The sequence below is a fragment of the Ruditapes philippinarum genome, unplaced genomic scaffold, assembly GCF_026571515.1.
Source record: "Ruditapes philippinarum isolate M1 unplaced genomic scaffold, ASM2657151v2 ctg5359_1_1_1_1, whole genome shotgun sequence".
NCBI lineage: Eukaryota > Metazoa > Mollusca > Bivalvia > Venerida > Veneridae > Ruditapes > Ruditapes philippinarum.
Window position 1 is genome coordinate 40,373 of NW_026866745.1, and position 17,417 is coordinate 57,789.

Here is a 17,417-nt window from a genome sequence, read left to right on the forward strand (position 1 = left end):
CATAGTACTTTTTTTTGGACACAGATTTCGTAGACTGGAAAAATGATTTATGTACTGGTTTCCTAGCAGTTTCCGGCTCCTAGCAGTATTCTGGCCCTTTATCATTTTCATCCTGACATACAGACTTTTTTCAGTTAAGCATCTATGTTACTGCATCAATCAGAGAAACATTTGTTTTCTGTTATAATAGTACAGTGATTAATATGTTTTAAAGTTTTGTCTGTTGTTTTAAGTTACATAAGAGAACTTGCGACACTTACAAGCAACACCTGGGGAATTCTAGTTTGAATGCCCATGCAAAATAACTGAAATCCCATTCTAGGTAAATCACTACTTTTAAACAATATATTTGAAGACGACACGGAAAAGTTTGGGTAGTTATATCTATTTAAAAAAACCAAGCTTAACATTGCTTATTGGTATTGCATTATATTCGAAATAAAAAAGGTCCGAAAAACTGCTATGAAATTTTGAATAAATGTGAGCAAAGGTGTTACATCTCAGGCCTTTATTCCATTAAAATGTAAAATAAAAGAGCAACATTAAAACATAGTAATGCTGGACAGATACCTAACTTGGTTCTGTCAAAGTTTGCACTCTTCGGTAGACAGATTTTTTTTTTGTTAAAGCATGCCTAAATATTGTCTGCTTAAGACAGATGATTGCTTAAAACATGTGAAACTGAGAACAACGTGTACGTTTTGAGACATTTTTGTATTGTGGTTTAAGCCATTATACTGCTGAATATCAGTGGCCGCTGGTTCAATTTTTACTGTAGATGATAGCCTATCACCTATTTATCCTTTGCAGACACTTAACACCAACGTACATGTATTATCCACATTTTTGTGCAAAGGATGATCGTACTGCATTTCATAATGATTTACAACCTTATTGAATAATAATAAACGCTAAAACGTACCGTGATTTAGCGCAAGAAACACACTGGCAATAACAAAAGTTATCATAAGAACTTTGTGACATCTTCAGAGTTAGGATGAAGGGTCAAAACTTGTGAATAGGCAAGTAATTTGGAAATTTTACTGAAAAACTACCAGATTTGAAGCAAGAGGCGATGAAAAATGGCCTGTGTATTAGGCTTTAACACGTAATACAAGATGTAAGACAAGCTTAATCATTAAAGTTTATTTTAGCACCTAAAACTCATTTTTGAACGATGAAAATAACCATTTTTGACGAGTGTTTTTGTAGTATATACAGATGTTTTCCAACGCACTTCGGGACAGTTATCACAAGAACTCCTGAACAAGTTATCATAGGAACTCCATCCTTCGTGTAACACTTCCTCCCCCGTGAGAGGGACCTCAACAAAAATCCAAATTATGGCCAAATGGGCTCCTCACCGGGGGATCATAGATTGAATGTGACTTCTCATAGCAACCAGTGACTTTCCATAGCAACAACTGACTACATAACAACCATTGACTTATATTGGACCATAGACATCTTTAGCAGTCAATGACTTTCATTAGCATCCAGTGACCTCTTAAGCATCCAGTAACATTCTTTAGAACCAGTGTTTTCCATGGCAACCATTGACTATTCATAGCAACCAGTGACCAATATTGCAAGCAATGACTTTCTATAGGAACCATTGACTTCCATAGCAACCACTTACTTTCCATACCAACAAGTGCCTTCCATAGCAACCAAAAACTTTCATAGCAACAGGTGACTTCCCGTAGCAACCAATAACACAAATAATAATTATTAAATTTTCATAGCAGCCATAGGCTTTTTTAGCACTCAGTGACTTTCCAAAGCATCCAGTGACTTACCATAGCAACAATTGACTTTCTATAGCAACCATTGCATTTTCATAGCAACCATTGACATTATATTGCAACCAGTAACCAATATTGAAACCATTTACTTTTCTTAGGAACCATTGAATTCCAAAGTGGCCATTGACTTTTATAACAACCATAGTCTTTGCATATTTACCAGTTACAATTGCAACACTTAACTTTTATATCAACCAGTAACTTTCTATAGCAACCATAGCCACTGCATATCAAGATTGAATTTCCATAGCAATCATTGACTTTTTATAGCAACCAGTGCCATTCCATGACAACCATTGACATTCCATAGGAACAATTTTATTTACCAATATTGCAACAATTAAATTTCCATAGCAACTGGTGACTTCATAGCAACGCAAGCTTTTATATTCCCAGAATTATCTCTATTTAATTTTTAGTTAGAATTTATTTGCAAATTGATTTTCAGTATTTTCTTTGTTATTATAAATGCTATCTACTCATGACTTAAGATATATAATTGTTCTTTGTCATTAATCAAGGTTCATAACTAGCATCTTTTTCCAGAGTTATTTCCTCTTTGAACTTATAATTTTACTTTAAAAACTTCAAATAATTTTTGCTCTTATCATTTTGTATTTGAAGGAATTGAATTGCTGTCTTTTCCATTAAAGCATTGAAATGTCTGTTTGACATTTATTGACAAGATCATATGCATATTATGTTGTGCAAAAATATAGAACATTTGAGTGCTTTCTTGATACTAATAAAGACATATATTTATACCATTCATAGTTTTGTCTTCCTAACTGTGTGCAGTATTAAATTAATCGAGCTTGGCTGTCTCATGTGACAGCTCTTGTTGTTTGAGTTATGGCCATTTAATAATTAACCAGGTTTTCAACGACCGGGTTATTGTAATGCAGGCGGGCGGGCGGGCGTCAACTTTTGGTTTCCGCTCAATAACTTTAGTTTGCTTTGGCCTATTGACACAAAACTTGATGTATAGGTAGCTTATATCAAGAGGCAGCTTTGGATTGCTACCCAGGTGTCTGTGATCAAGGTCAAGGTCACTGTTACTAAAAATAAGAAATTCAGTTTCCGCTCAATAACTTAAGTTTGTTTTGGCCTATTGACACCAAACTTGGTGTATGGATAGCTTATATCAAATGGCAGCTTGGGATTGCTACCCAGGTGTCTGTGATCAAGGTTAATGTCACTGTTATTAAAATAGAAATCCAATATGACCTGATTACTCAAATTATTGCCATTTCTGAGATGAGTGATCCAGGGACATTATAATATTCAGACAGATAGACCACTTGTCTACAGGAGGTATTGTTACATTGTATTTGTGTCAAATAATGTTGTGTTAAAATAACTTGTTTCTTTGTTATTTCAGGATTTGTCTTGATATACGTTGTCATCGGTCTTTGCAACTATATATATATAAGAAGAGCATCTAGTAATAGTAAGTTTGTTTCACAATTTCACACTGCATACTAGTAATTAAGTTTCATAAAATACTGAAATCTATGACTAAGCAATAAAAAATTTAATGTTATGAAGGTAAGAATGAATATGGGCATGATATTGGTATAAAAGTTTTAAAACGAAAATTGTAGTATACCATACTACAAGACTTAGCATCAGGAAAAAATGGAAGGAATTTAGATTAATCCCTAGAATTTAGCTATTTATGATGAAACATCTTCTAGCAGATGCCACCAAGTTTGCTCCTTGTGTTAAAATTGGCCCCCCCTAGGTTAAAACAAAAAAAGTTTTCTTTAAAGCACCAAAAGAGCCAGAGCATAAATAGTTTGCATAAAACATATTCTAGTGGGTGTCTACCAAGTTTCTTCTTATAAAAACCCTGGGGTCAAAACTGGCTGTTCAAGGGAGTCATTGATTTTCTTATACGTATATAGTAAGAAGAAAAAAGGCCCTCTTCTATAATTTTATACAGGCTTTAACTTAGACATTTGATATGAATCATTGTCTGGTGGACCTCTACAAAAATTTATAAATTATAGTCTGCTCATCAAAATTGACTGGCTCTGAGGAACATAGATTTTCCTTATAATTATGTATTAAGTAAAACATTTTAAGATATTCTTCTCTAAATCTACAAGAGCTAAAGCTAAATTTCCATAGCAAACCAGTGACTTCAAAGCAGTCATTGCTTTTTTCATAGCAACCTGTCAATTTTCATAGCAACCAATAAACTGTGACTTTCCATAGCATCGATTAAATTCCATTGTATTTCATTCTAAGCAGGCACTGACTTCCAGGAAAATAATAGTTTTTGTAAAGCAATCAATGACGTGTTTTTGAACCAATCAATGACATCTTTTTGAACTGTTGTTTGGCCCAAGTAATAGCAAGAAGTAAAAGTTTTACACATGCAATATTTCAGATACGAAAATAAACTATGTGACATCTGTAAAAACTAAGATTTTATTTGTGCTTTCATTTATAGTTTACAATATTACTTGTTTCTTGTCATGGAGAATATTAATAAATATTCAGATAAGCGAAATTGGGGCCACCAAGACCCTCTTGTTTCAAATAGAAAAAACCCATATAAGATCTGAAGATACGCTGCCTTACACGAATTGATCAAAAAGTTCTTGGCCCGATGTACTTCAGGTAGTCAGAGAACCCAACTAATTGTCTTACTTGCCGATAAAATCGCCCTCTACATCAATGGACTTTGCCCACCTGTGCTACAGCTTATTTGACCCTTCGAAATAGAACTATCTGTTTTGGTCCTCAAAGAACTCATTGAATGCCTCCATGACATCTTCATTGCTTCTAACACGTCTTTTACGAAGCTTGGTTTTCAGTTTTGGAAACAGGTAGAAGTCAGAGGTGGCCAAGTCTGGAGAATATGGGGGATGGGAAGAATTTCAAAGCAGCAGTCAGTTGCAGCAGCCATCGCAACTTTGGATGTGTGAGCTTGCGCATTGTCGTGCAGGAGCAGAATGCCTTGAGTCAGTTTGCCCCTTCTTTTACGCGTGATTTCTTGACGCAGATGCCTCAGTTTGTCTGCATAGTATGTACTGTTAATGGTATGACCTTGCTCAAGATAGTCAATCATGATTATCCCCGACTGTACCAAAAATTGAAGCCATCATCTTCCCTGCTGATGGCACTCTCTTGAATTTCTTCGGAGGGGGTGAGCAAGGTTGCTTCCACTGCATGCTCTGTTTTTCGGATTCTGAATGGAAGTGATAGACCCATTTTTCATCCCGAGTTACAATCCAGTAGATAAAATCAGGTTCATCCTTGTAGTGAGACAAAAGATATCTTGAAATGTCATGCCTGGTTCGTTTCTGGTCGTCAGTCAACTGTCTGGGAACCCATTTAGCGGATACCTTTGACATGCCATAGACATGCCTGAACTGAACCAAAGCTTATACCCACTTCCCTAGCAATGCTTCACAGGTTTTGCCTTCTGTCGCACATGACAAGATCGTGCACAGCTTCGGCAAATTTATCGTTGGTGGCCTCTTTTGGCTGCCCATCGTCATCTCCAATGCTCTCCCTACCACTCTTAAATTCAGCAGCCCATTTTTTGTCCCCCGCCTTTTTGAAGAAAAAATGGGATATCGTCTGTCCGAGCTTGAGAGTTATGAGCTTTATTTTGTAGTTAAATAAAGAACAAAACCTCATAAAATTCATATTGTGAGCTAGTTTTTGTTTTTATGATCTTATGGACTTATGTCCAGGTGTAGTTAATGAGCTTATTTGCCTCTTAAATATCCAATGTTGGTATGTATGCCCGTCCGTCCATCACTTTTTCGTGTCCGGTTCATAACTCTGTCTTTTATCAAAGGAATTTGAAATAACTTGGCACCAATATTTGTTATGATAAGACAATGTGTCATGCGCAACAACCAGACACCTACTTCAAGGGTCAAGGTCACAGCTGCTCATTCAAGGTCAACGTTGTCTATTTCAGGGGATATGTCGTGTCCGGTCTATAACTTTCTTATCTTTGAAGGGATCTTGTAAATACTTGCCACAATTGTTCACAATAATGAGACGATGTGTCATGCTAAACAACTGGTCACCTACTTCCAAAGGGTTCTTGAAATAACTTGGCACAAACAGTCCCTTAAATAAGACAGTGTGTCATGCGAAACACCTGCATCCCTACCACCAAGGTCAAGGTCAATTTTTAAGGTCAAAATTTAACATAGTCTGTTAAAGGGTATATTTTGTGTCCTATCTAGAACTTCTTCATAGTTCAGGGGATTTTGAAATAACTCACATTAATAAGATGATATGTCAAGTACAACAGGTGCACCCCTACCTCCAAAGTCAAGGTCACACTTAGAGGTCAAAGGTTTACAGAGTCTGTTATATGGTATATTTTGTGTCCTATCCATTACTTCTTCATAGATCAAGGGATTTGGAAAATACTTGGCACAAATAATCACAATCATAAGATGAAATGTCATGCGTAACACCTGTGTACTTCATAGGTCACTTGAGGTCACACTTAGAGGTCAAAGATGTACAAAGTCCGTTAAAGGGTATATTTTGTGTCAAGTCCATAACTTTTTCTTAGATCAAGGGCTTTTAAAAATACTTTGCACAAATAATCACAATAATAAGACGTTATGTCTGGCGCAAAACATGGGTCCATACCTCTAAGGTCACACTTAGAGGTAGTCTGTTAGAGGGTAATTTTTATGTCAGATCTATAACTTCTTCATAGTTCATACTTGGCACAAATAGTAACAATAATAAGACGATATGTCATGCACAACACCTGCACCCCTATCTCCAAGGTCAAGGTCACACTTAGAGGTCAAAGCTTAACATGATAGATTTTTAAATTCCGTGTTTCGTTTTATTTCTTTAATAACTTTATTGTTGCATTTGCAGATCTTGCATTGATAATTATTTTGGACTGAAAGTCCTGAGATCCATACCTCAATGCTTCATATAAAACTTCCCTGAGGCGGGGGACATTGGTAACTCAGTTACAAATTCTTGTTCACAGTGCTATAGGAAGGGGACTCCTTCCCAAGTGTATCCATAAAGTCTTCATGGATTTCCTTGGGGAACATCCCATATGTTACAGAGGTACTTAATGACGGCTCTCAGTTTTCAACTTTCTCCATTTGATCCACTGATCAAAGTGTGTTTAATGTTACTTAATCTGTGTAAAACCGCGTGAAACTCGGTCAGTAATCTTCAATAAGACATCGGTATCGACGTATCGTGTGTAAATGTCAGTGTAGTGGCTATAAGTATATCGTGCCAAGAACTTTTTGATCATATCTCGTAAGTTTTAATGAGATAAGCAAGAACAAAAATAATATTAAAATGTTACTATAAAAATGCTATGTTATCCCCTTATTTTGAAACCTGTTATTTACTTTGAATAGGCTGTTAGTAGAGGAAAGCATTTTGCTGCTAAAAACTTTTAAAAACACTTTTAAATGCCCCCGGTGATACTTGTCTTATAATATGACTTTTTTCAAGAAAGACTACTTTCCAATCAAGTCATTTGTATATTAAATATATTAAGACCAATCCTACACTATTTTTTGATATTGATTAATCCTACTGAAGTAATAGTACTTTGAGTTAGATATGATACTAAACATTGCTATCATGCTTGTTTAAAGTAGGATTTATATTTTGTTTGTGGCTAGAGGGACAATATTTAACTGTTCTTTCTCTTTGATGTCATTCATTCCGTAATGCTTTTATGTGACTATTTTCTTTTGTGTGGCTAAAAAGAACAATAGAGAGAACAATAGAGTAGCCACATTATTACTCTCCTGTTAGAAATTCTGTCTGTGCTTCTGTCCGTCCGCACTACCGAATAGGCTTAAGGGGCCATCTAACTGTAAACAGAACAAAAGAGAACAATAGTGTTCATTCCGTAACACTAGAGTAAGGAGCCATTTGCCCTCTATTTAACAATAAAAAAATAACAAAAGAAATGACCCCTTATTCCATTTCGGTCGGTCTGTCCGGCCATGAGACAGTCCGTCCATAACACTTTTGTGTCCGCTCCATAACTTTTAAACCACTATTTTTTTTGTAATAACTAGGCACAAGTAATCACCATAATGAGAGAATGTGCAGAGCGCAATAATTGGGTTGCTACCCCCCCAGGTCAAGGTCACACTTAAAGGTCAAATGTTAAAAGCTCTTCATTTCATAATAAAAGTTGACATTTCGTGGCCACTCCATAACTTTTAAACTGCTGATTTTTTAGCTCACCTTACCACGAAGTGGTCAAGGTGAGGTATAGTGATGGGGCTATGTCCGGCGTCGTGCGTCGTTCGTCGTCAACAATCGGGTTGTTGAAGATCCTGTATGTTTTGTTATTGAGGTTGTATACCACTCTTACGTGAAATTATATATGTATATAATTATGCTAATACAACATTTTTCAAACATCAACGAATATGATATATATGAACTGCAAGTATTTGTACATATAAATTGTAATCATTAAATTATATGCATTCATTTCTTATTGGAAAATTTGAATTAGAATTTATAGAAAACAAATTTCTAATTACCACCCTTTATTTACATGAAATATTAAATTCGGTAAAATCTTTATAAATAATGCTTTTTGGAAGTTGCAATATTGTGAGCATCATATTTTTTTTATATCAAACCATAAGAAAATGTGTTACAGGATTTTTAACAGTCTAGCAGTCATAGTTTTTATTGGATCATCATCAAACTTTGTCAGAATGTTTGTCTTAATGAAACACAGATCGAGTTCTAAGATGGGTTATCTCGTGTAAAAAACTGGGTCACATGAGCTAAAAATAGAAAAATTTGTTAACACTCTAGTGGCTGCAGTTTTGATCCAAATATTCTGGAAATTTGTCTGGAAAGTTGTTTTGATGATTTATACGTCAAGTTCTAAGAAGGGTCATCTCCGATCAAAAACTAGGTCACAGGAGCTTAATATATAAAAAAAATCCTGTTAACACTCTAGTGGCGGCAGTTTTGATCCAAATATTCTGGAAATTTGTCAGGAAAGTTGTGTTGATGATTTTTAGGGCAAGTTCGAAAACGGGTCATGTCCGGTCAAAAACTAGGTCACATGAGCTTAACAATAGAAAAAGAAGCTTGTTAACCCTCTAGTGGCTGCAGTTTTGATCCAAATATTCTTGAATTTTGTCAGGAAGGGTTGTTTTGATGATATGGGTTATTGCCAGTCAGAAACTAGGTCACAGGAGCTAAAAATAGAAAAATCTTGTTAACGCTGTAGTAGCTGCAGTTTTGATCCAAATAATCTTGAAATTTGTCAAGAAGGTTGTTTTGATGATTTCTAGGTTAAAGATGGGTCATCTCCGGTAAAAAACTAGGTCACAGGAGCTAAAAATAGAAAAATCTTGTTAACATTCTAGTGGGTGAACTTGTGATTCAAATATTCTGGAAATTTGTCAGGAAGGTTTTTTTGATGATTTCTAGGTCAAGTTCGGAAATGAGTTGTCTCCGGTCAAAAACTAGGTCACAGGAGCTAAAAATAGAAAAATCTTGTTAACATTCTAGTGGCTGCAATTTGGATTCAGATATTCTGGAAATTTGTCAGGAAGGTTGTTTTGGTGATTTCTAGGTCAAGTTCGGAGATGGGTCATCTTCGGTCAAAAACTAGGTCACAGGAGCTTAAAAATAGAAAAAAAAATCTTGTTAACACTCAAGTGGCTGCAGTTTTGATCCAAATTTTCTGGAAATTTGTCAGAAATGTTGTTTTGATGATTTTTTGGTAAAGTTTGAATATGGGTCATCTACGGTCAAAAACTAGGTCACAGGAGCTTAAAAATAGAAACAGCTTGTTAACACACTAGTGGCTGCAGTATTGATCCAAATATTCTGGAAATTTGTGAAGAAGGTTGTTTTGATGATTTCTAAGTCAAGATTGAAGATTGGTCATGTCCGGTCAAAAACTAGGTCACAGGAGCTAAAAATAGAAAAATCTTTTTAACACTCTAGTGGCTGCAGTTTTGATCCAAATATTCTGGAAATTTGTCAGGAAGGTTGTTTTGATGATTTCTAGGTCAAGTTTGAAGATGGGTCATTTCCGATCAAAAACTAGGTCACAGGAGCTTAAAAATAGAAAAAGCTTGTTAACACTTTAGTTGCTGCAGTTTTTATCCAAATTTCCTGGAAATTGGTCAGAAAGGTTGTCTTGATGATTTCTAGGTCAAGTTTGAATATGGGTTGTCTCCGGTTAAAAACTAGGTCACATGGCCCAAATATGGAAAAAAACTTTTTAACACACTAGAGGTCACATTTTTGACTCAATTGTTATTAAACTGGGTCAGAATGTTTGTCTAAGACATTGCTTGGATGCGGTTGATGGGTCAGGGGAGCGATCCAGGGCCACCATGGCCCTCTTGTTTTAAATAACTTGGCACAAGTTTTCACCATAATGAGACGATGTGCAGAGCGCAATAATTGGGTTGCTTCCACCAAGGTCAAGGTCACACTTAAAGGTGAAATGTTAAAAAGTCTTCATTTCATAATAAAAAAGTCTACATTGTGACGATGAGACGATGTGCAGAGCGCAATAATTGGGTTGCCACTGCTTTTCATCCGTCCGTCTGTCTGTCCGTAAACTTTTACTTTAAACGACATCTCCTCATAAACCGCTCAGCCAATTCATCCAAACTTCACAGGAATGTTTCTTTGATAGTCAACATTCAAAATTGTTCAAAGAATTTAATTCCATGCAGAGCTCTGGTTGCCATGGCAACTGAAAGAAAAAAAATAAAATATCTTTTTTAGAAAATCGAAAAATCTACAGCTTAAATAATTGACATGAAACATCATCTAGCCAGTGCCTACCTAGTTTGTTTAAATATATGCCTTGGGGTTAAAGTTTGCCCGGGGGGGGGGGGAGGGGGGTATTTGATTTTCCTTTTTTGCATATAGTTAAACTTAAAAAATCTTCTTTTAAAAAAAAACCAAATAGCTAGAGCTTAGATATTAAACATGAAATATCTTTTAATGGGTGTTTTTACCAAGTTTGTTCAAATAAAAGCTCCTGGTTTAAAATTGGCCTTTGCCCATGGGCCTAAATACAGGTGAGCGATTTCAGGGCCATCATGGCCCTCTTGTTAAGATAACTTGGCAGAAATGATCACCCTTATGACACCATTGGCAGAGCACAATAATCAAGTCACAACCCTGAAAGTCAGGGTCACACTCAAAAGGTCCAATGTAAAAAACATTTGTTTTTCTTGTCAGCCTTATAACTTATTGACAATTCAAAGGTTTTAAAATTACTTGGCACAAATGATCATCACCATGATACAATCTGCAGAGTTCAAAATCCAGGTTGCTACCCCCAAGGTCAAGGTGATATGTTCTCCATAACTATTTTTACTTTATTGAAGATTTCAAACAACATGGCACAAAAAATCACCACCATGAGACTATGTGCATATGATATGCATGGCATAACATCAAGGTCGTGGCTGGTAAAAGGTTCACTGCGGAAGGGGATTTAGCTGTCCTTCAGACTGCCTTGTCCTGCTTATTTTTAGCGGCAATAAACAACTACAGGTTGTTAATAAAGCCAAAATGGATATACATATAAAAATATTGCTCAAAATGTAATATTCTTTTGTCAATTATGTCAGCTACATTATTTAAGAAATTTGTTGTCTGCAAGATATGCCTATGAGTTATAATGACAGTAACATATTTTGTAAATTTTATATTATAAAGCAGTTTTGCAAATAGATTTTAAATACTAGAACCTTATATATATTATGTTTTTGTATATTCAGAAGGAAACTCAAGAAGTAATAAACAGGTGAAGTTCCGACAAGGTAATGTTAAAAAAAATTTGTTACGTACAACAAAATCAAACAAACAGTTAAAAAATATTTGTTCATAGATGTATGTTATTGTAAAGATGCGTTGACTTATACATGTATTTCATTGCTTGAGTGAAAACTCGATTACATTTAAACATGATAAAGTACTAACATGAAACTTCAATTATATCTTAAAAAACTACAACGTTCAGAGCTTAAATATTTCCTTGTTTTTGTATTTCATGCAAAAATAACAAAAATTGTTTTGCCAAGGAGGTTTTTTTTTGTAACATTGACCTTGACTTTGAAGGAAAGAAAACAAACTTTAAATATCTTATTTTCAAAATGTCAAATATTTTCTTCCTTTTTTCATATTTTCAAAAGGAAGCTCAAGTAGCAAATTAAAGGTGCAGTTGCCGCAGAGTAATGGCAAGTAATTTTTGTAATAAATTTCGTATAAAATGTGTTGTGTTGAGAGATGAAAACATGTAATTTCATATGAGTGTTTGCATATGCAGAAATGGGAACAAAATTATTTAGGTTGGCTGAATTTTATACTAGTTTAAATAAAGTGTATAACAAATACAAATTCATTTTTTATCATTAATCATAAGGCATTTAGAAAAGACGCATATCAATTTTGCATTAAAAATAACTTTGCAGGATTTTTAAAATGTTTTTTTTTTAGTTTACAAACGCGTTGTGAATGTTATTAATTTCATGTAACACTATCTTATTTTTGGACATTTAGAACCTTTGATGTCTCCACCTGATGTGACGTGTTCAGTCCCAAATGGTAAATGTTTATCTTGTATTCACTGATAATGCTTTAAATTATTGTTTTCGTTTTAAAGATCAACGTCCTTTTATTCAATAAAGCAATAAGCATTTCTCATGAACACACTAATATTAGAGTTGTTATTTCTTTGGTTTTGTCGAAAGATAGTTAGGACATATAGATCTCTTCTCTATCGTTTGTCTGTCCATCACAACATTTTTCCGGACTACTCCTCAAAATCTACTGGTGGAATTTCATCCAAACTTTACAATAATGTACAGGACCTTTTAGTTAGCCCGTTTGAATAACGGGTCTTATTATAGTTTCCCCCTGGTAGGCAGGTAGATGGGTGGGCGTCGTCAAATGTCTTGTCCGGAACATATCTCCTACACACATGACGGAATTTCAATGAAACTTCATAGAAATGTTCACCTGTATCAGAAGCTGTGTCGCGCACATGAACAAGGTCTCCAGGTCAAAGGTCAAGGTCACGAATAGAGGTCACTGAAAAAGCTTGTTGAGAGCAAAACCTCTACATGCAATGAGGGATTTTAATATAACTTGGCACATTCAATGTTCACCATTGTGAGGCGCAGTATTGCGAACAAAATTTAGGCCCTTGCAGCCAAGATCAAAGTCAAACATAGGGGTCAAAGTACAGATAAAAATTTTGAAAATGTGTATTCGGACCATTTAGTAACCGTTTATTAAGGGATTGAAACACAAATGGTCATTATCATATCTACTGGTGTGAAACATGTAATTAAGTTTAATATATGCAAGGCCACTAAAGATGATAAAATATAGAAATTTTGTTCAGATCATATCTCCTTCATGCATGGTGGGAATCTAATGAACATTCATAGAAATTTTCACCACTATAAGAAGCAGTGTCACATGCATGAACCAGGTCTCTAGGTTTAAGGTTTAAGTCATACTTAGAGGTCATTGAAAAATGCTTGTTCGGAGCTAGAACTTCTACATTCATCGGGGGATTTTTATGTAACTTGGCAAAAATGTTCACCATTGTTAGGCTTATTGCATAAGCTTTCCAGGTCCCTTCTACCAAAGTCAAGGTCACATAGAGAGGTCAAAGTTTGTGTACGAGGACCATTTAGTCATTTATTGGTTTATTTAGAATTTATTTTAGTTCGATTATGTAGGAAGCTATAAGCTTATAGACACACTTTCGAATAAGTTCCTGCAACCAACCAGTACTGAGCAATGAGTGTAAAGTTTCTTGCTCAAGGAAACAACGAATTGCCCCTGACGGTATTTGAACCCATGCAGCTAACAATCATTATATTACTAGTCAAAAGATTTTGTGATGGGTTTCTTGTGCCAATATTGCCCTTGTTTAGTTATGTGAATTTTCGAGTTCAATGATTTTTTCAGAGTTTAGGTCCTTCAATAATTGTGCCCCTATTAAAAGGGCCATTTAAATTTACCCTTGTCTGTCCACCCATTCATCAGTCCATCCATCCATTTGTTCTCTTTTGCGTCGCACGGCAGGTCAAAAAAAATATTTGAGTCATGAAACTCTATAGGATTATATTGGTCAGCATTAGTAGTTGTGCACCTAGGTGTTTGCATATACATGTATTATTTGCAATTTTTAACTTGTGTCTCACCTAGTCTTAAAATTATTTGACCTAAGTTCTTTTAACTTTATAGGAATGTTGCTAGGATGTGAAGTTGTGCACCTGTAGTTTTGCTAGTGAATTTATTCTGTTTTGAACAAGAAATGGCCCTTGACTTAGTAAAAATTGCAATTTTCAATTATTGTCGTGCATAGATGAAAAAATATTTGACCTAGAGTCATGAAACCTGGTAGAAATGTTGGTCAGCAAGTGTAGTTGTGCATATGGGGGTTTTCATTTGAATGTATGCAGTATTTGTTATTGCCATTTACTTTGTAAAAAATAACGATTTTCATCTTGTGTCACGCCTAGCACAAATAATGTTCGACTAATGGTCATGAAACTTTACAAGATTGTTGATAAGCATGTGAAGTTTTGCACCTGGTGTTTTGCTTGTGGATTGATTCTGCTTTGTCAGAGTAATTGCCCTTGACTTAGTAAATATTTCAAATTTTCAATTTGTGTTTCACGTATTCAAAAAAATATATGTCATGAAACTTTAAAGGAATGTTGATAAGCATGTGTATGTTGTTTACCAGGGGTTTCGGTTGTGGATTTATTCAGTTTTTGTAGAGTAATTATCCTTGACTTAGCACTCCAAATTGTTGCGTTATGTCTATAATGACTGCTTAAGTCAGAATCAACTAACCTTACAGGAATGATGATCAAAATCCTGTCACCCTGTGCACTTTGTGCTTGAGTAGAAGGATTATTTTTCAGTTTTGTTAGAGTTATTGACCTTGACTTAGTTTAAATTATAGACTTATTCATGCATAGCTCTAAAAGTATTTGACCTGTAGTCCTGAAAGTATACAAGAATGTTGCATGTGCAGTTATGCACCTTGGGGTTTTCTTGTGAATTTATCCAGTATTTGTAGAGTTTTTGTCATTGACAAAGTAAAAGATTTTCAGTTTTCAACTTGTGTCACAGTTTTGTAGCCAAAACACATTTGGCCTAGTGTCAGCAGATTGACAAAACAGTGAAATGTGGGGGAACCCGTGTCCTATGGACACATTTCTTGTTTTGTCCAGACTACTTTTATAATTATAATGAAATTAATTACTGAAACTTAACTTCATTGATAGGTACCTCAAGTATTTGAGCATATGATATTTAATAGGTTTTCCGGTTATAAGGTTTTTGGTTGTCGAGTTTGACCTTGAAAAAAGGGTATTTTGTCCTGTTAATAATTATTGGGTCTCCTGCTACATTATAGCTGCAACAAACTGTAATCACCACTTAATACAACCGCTTAATTGCCTTTCATCAGACGTTTAAAGAACTTGGTAAACATGTTAAATCTCGGAGTTATCCAGGGTAACTAGTGAGTTTGGTAGGTATGTGCTCTCCCCCTCCCCCACCTATTTGCTCGTTTATACTGAAGGATTGTCCACAAAAGAACCCATAGTTTTATTTATGAAACTGTTTTTGAGTAGTTGGCATAGCATTGAAAAGAAAAGGTGCGGCTAAAAGTTTCGTTGCTAGATATGAAAAGATCTGTTGTTTATAAGCAAATAAATGACATGTTTTGTTTTAGGATACCATTTCATTTTGTATAAATGTAATGTGTTTTTATATTAAAAATATTACGATACAAATACTCAAAATTGATGTTGAATTGATTTAGAATTCATTTATAGTTTCAGTTTGGAAATATCTATTCTTCTGGCCGTATCATTTGGCGTGTTTTAAAGGTATGCTATTCATTTTTAGCTCGACTTTTTTTTTTTGAAAAAAAAGTAGAGGTATTGTTATAGTCGGGTCGGCGTTGCCGTTGCCATCCGCAAACTTGTACCTGGATCATAACTATTTTATTTCTTGGTGTATTGTCTTCATTCTTGGCCACAACAACCCTTGGGACAAGACCTTTCAGTAGACCACACTAACCTTGACCTTCATCCATAAATGACCTTGACCTTCAAGGTTAAAAGTCCAATTTTTGCTTGTTCATGCTGTTATTGGCTGTAACTTTGTTTTTTTTGAATGGATTGTCTTCAAACTTGAACATAATAATCTTCAAGGATATCCCTTAAAAATAACCCACCAGACCTTCACCTTCACTCATAAATGACCTTGACTTTGAAGGTCATATTGAAATTTTCATTTTTAGCTCGACTATTCGAAGAATATGAGAGCTATTGTAGTCGCCCCGGCGTCGGCGTCGGCGTCAGCGTCCGCGTCGGCGTCTGCGTTGGTTAAAGTTTTTTGTAAATTCAAATATCTCAATTATTGCTTGAGATATTCAATTGAAACTTACAATACTTATTTATAGTAACAATGTACATCAGATTGACAAGTTGGATAACTCTACCTACAATATTGACAGAATTATGCCCCTTTTTAACTTAGAAATTTTGGTTAAAGTTTTTTGTAAAGTCAAATATCTCAATTATTGCTTGAGATATTCAATTGAAACTTGCAATACTTATTAATAGTAACAATGTTCATCAGATTGACAAGTTGGATAACTCTGCCTACATATTTGACAGAATTATGCCCCTTTTTAACTTAGAAAATTTTGGTAAAAGTTTTTTGTAAAGTCAAATATCTCAATTATTGCTTGAGATATTCAATTGAAACTTGCAATACTTATTTATAGTAACAATGTACATCAGATTGACAAGTTGTATAACTCTACCTACAATATTTTCAGAATTATGCCCCTTTTTAACTTAGAAATTTTGGTTTATGTTTTTTGTAAATTCAAATATCTCAATTATTGCTTGAAATGTTCAATTGAAACTTACAATACTTATTTATAGTAACAAGGTACATCAGATTGACAAGTTGGATAACTCTACCTACAATATTGACAGAATTATGCCCCTTTTAACTTAGAAATTTTGGTTAAAGTTTTTTGTAAAGTCAAATATCTCAATTATTGCTTGAGATTTTCAATTTAACCTTACAATACTTATTTATAGTAACAATGTTTATCAGTTTGCAAAATCGCATAACTCTGCCTGCAATATTTGCAGAATTATTTGTTTTGAAACTTAGAAATTTTGGTTAAAGGTTAAAGGTCTTCAAAGATATTTACTTTAAACTTTACACATGTACTTAGGGTCATAATTGGAGGGTCATAATTGTTGTATGTCACTGACCAAGTTCCATAACTCTACTCGCATTAAGGCTGATTCATCTCCCCTTTTCTACTTAGTCTTCTTGGTTTATGTTTTACATGCAAGTTTTACATATCTCAATAACTATTAAAAATATTTATTTAAAACTTCACATATGCATTTAGAATCATAATTGTAGGTCACTGACCAAGATCCATAATTCTATCTTGCATTTAGGCTGATTTTTCTCCCCTTTTTCAACTTATAAATTCCTGGTAAAGTTTTGCTTGTAAAGCTGTTATGTCCATAACTACTGAAGAGTTTGTGCCTTTTT

The 17,417-nt window shown here is 34.7% G+C and overlaps 1 protein-coding gene across 1 annotated transcript in view; it reads left to right on the top strand.

Annotated features, from left to right (window-relative positions):
• Window positions 1-12,039, top strand: part of LOC132733548 (uncharacterized) — a 34,876-nt gene extending 22,837 nt beyond the window's left edge. Inside the window, exons 10-12 of the mRNA XM_060720204.1 lie at window positions 3,187-3,255; window positions 11,573-11,614; window positions 11,987-12,039. Coding sequence (XP_060576187.1) covers window positions 3,187-3,255; window positions 11,573-11,614; window positions 11,987-12,039 — 164 coding nt within the window. The remainder of the gene's footprint in view (window positions 1-3,186; window positions 3,256-11,572; window positions 11,615-11,986) is intronic.
• The last annotated feature ends 5,378 nt before the right edge of the window (window positions 12,040-17,417 follow it).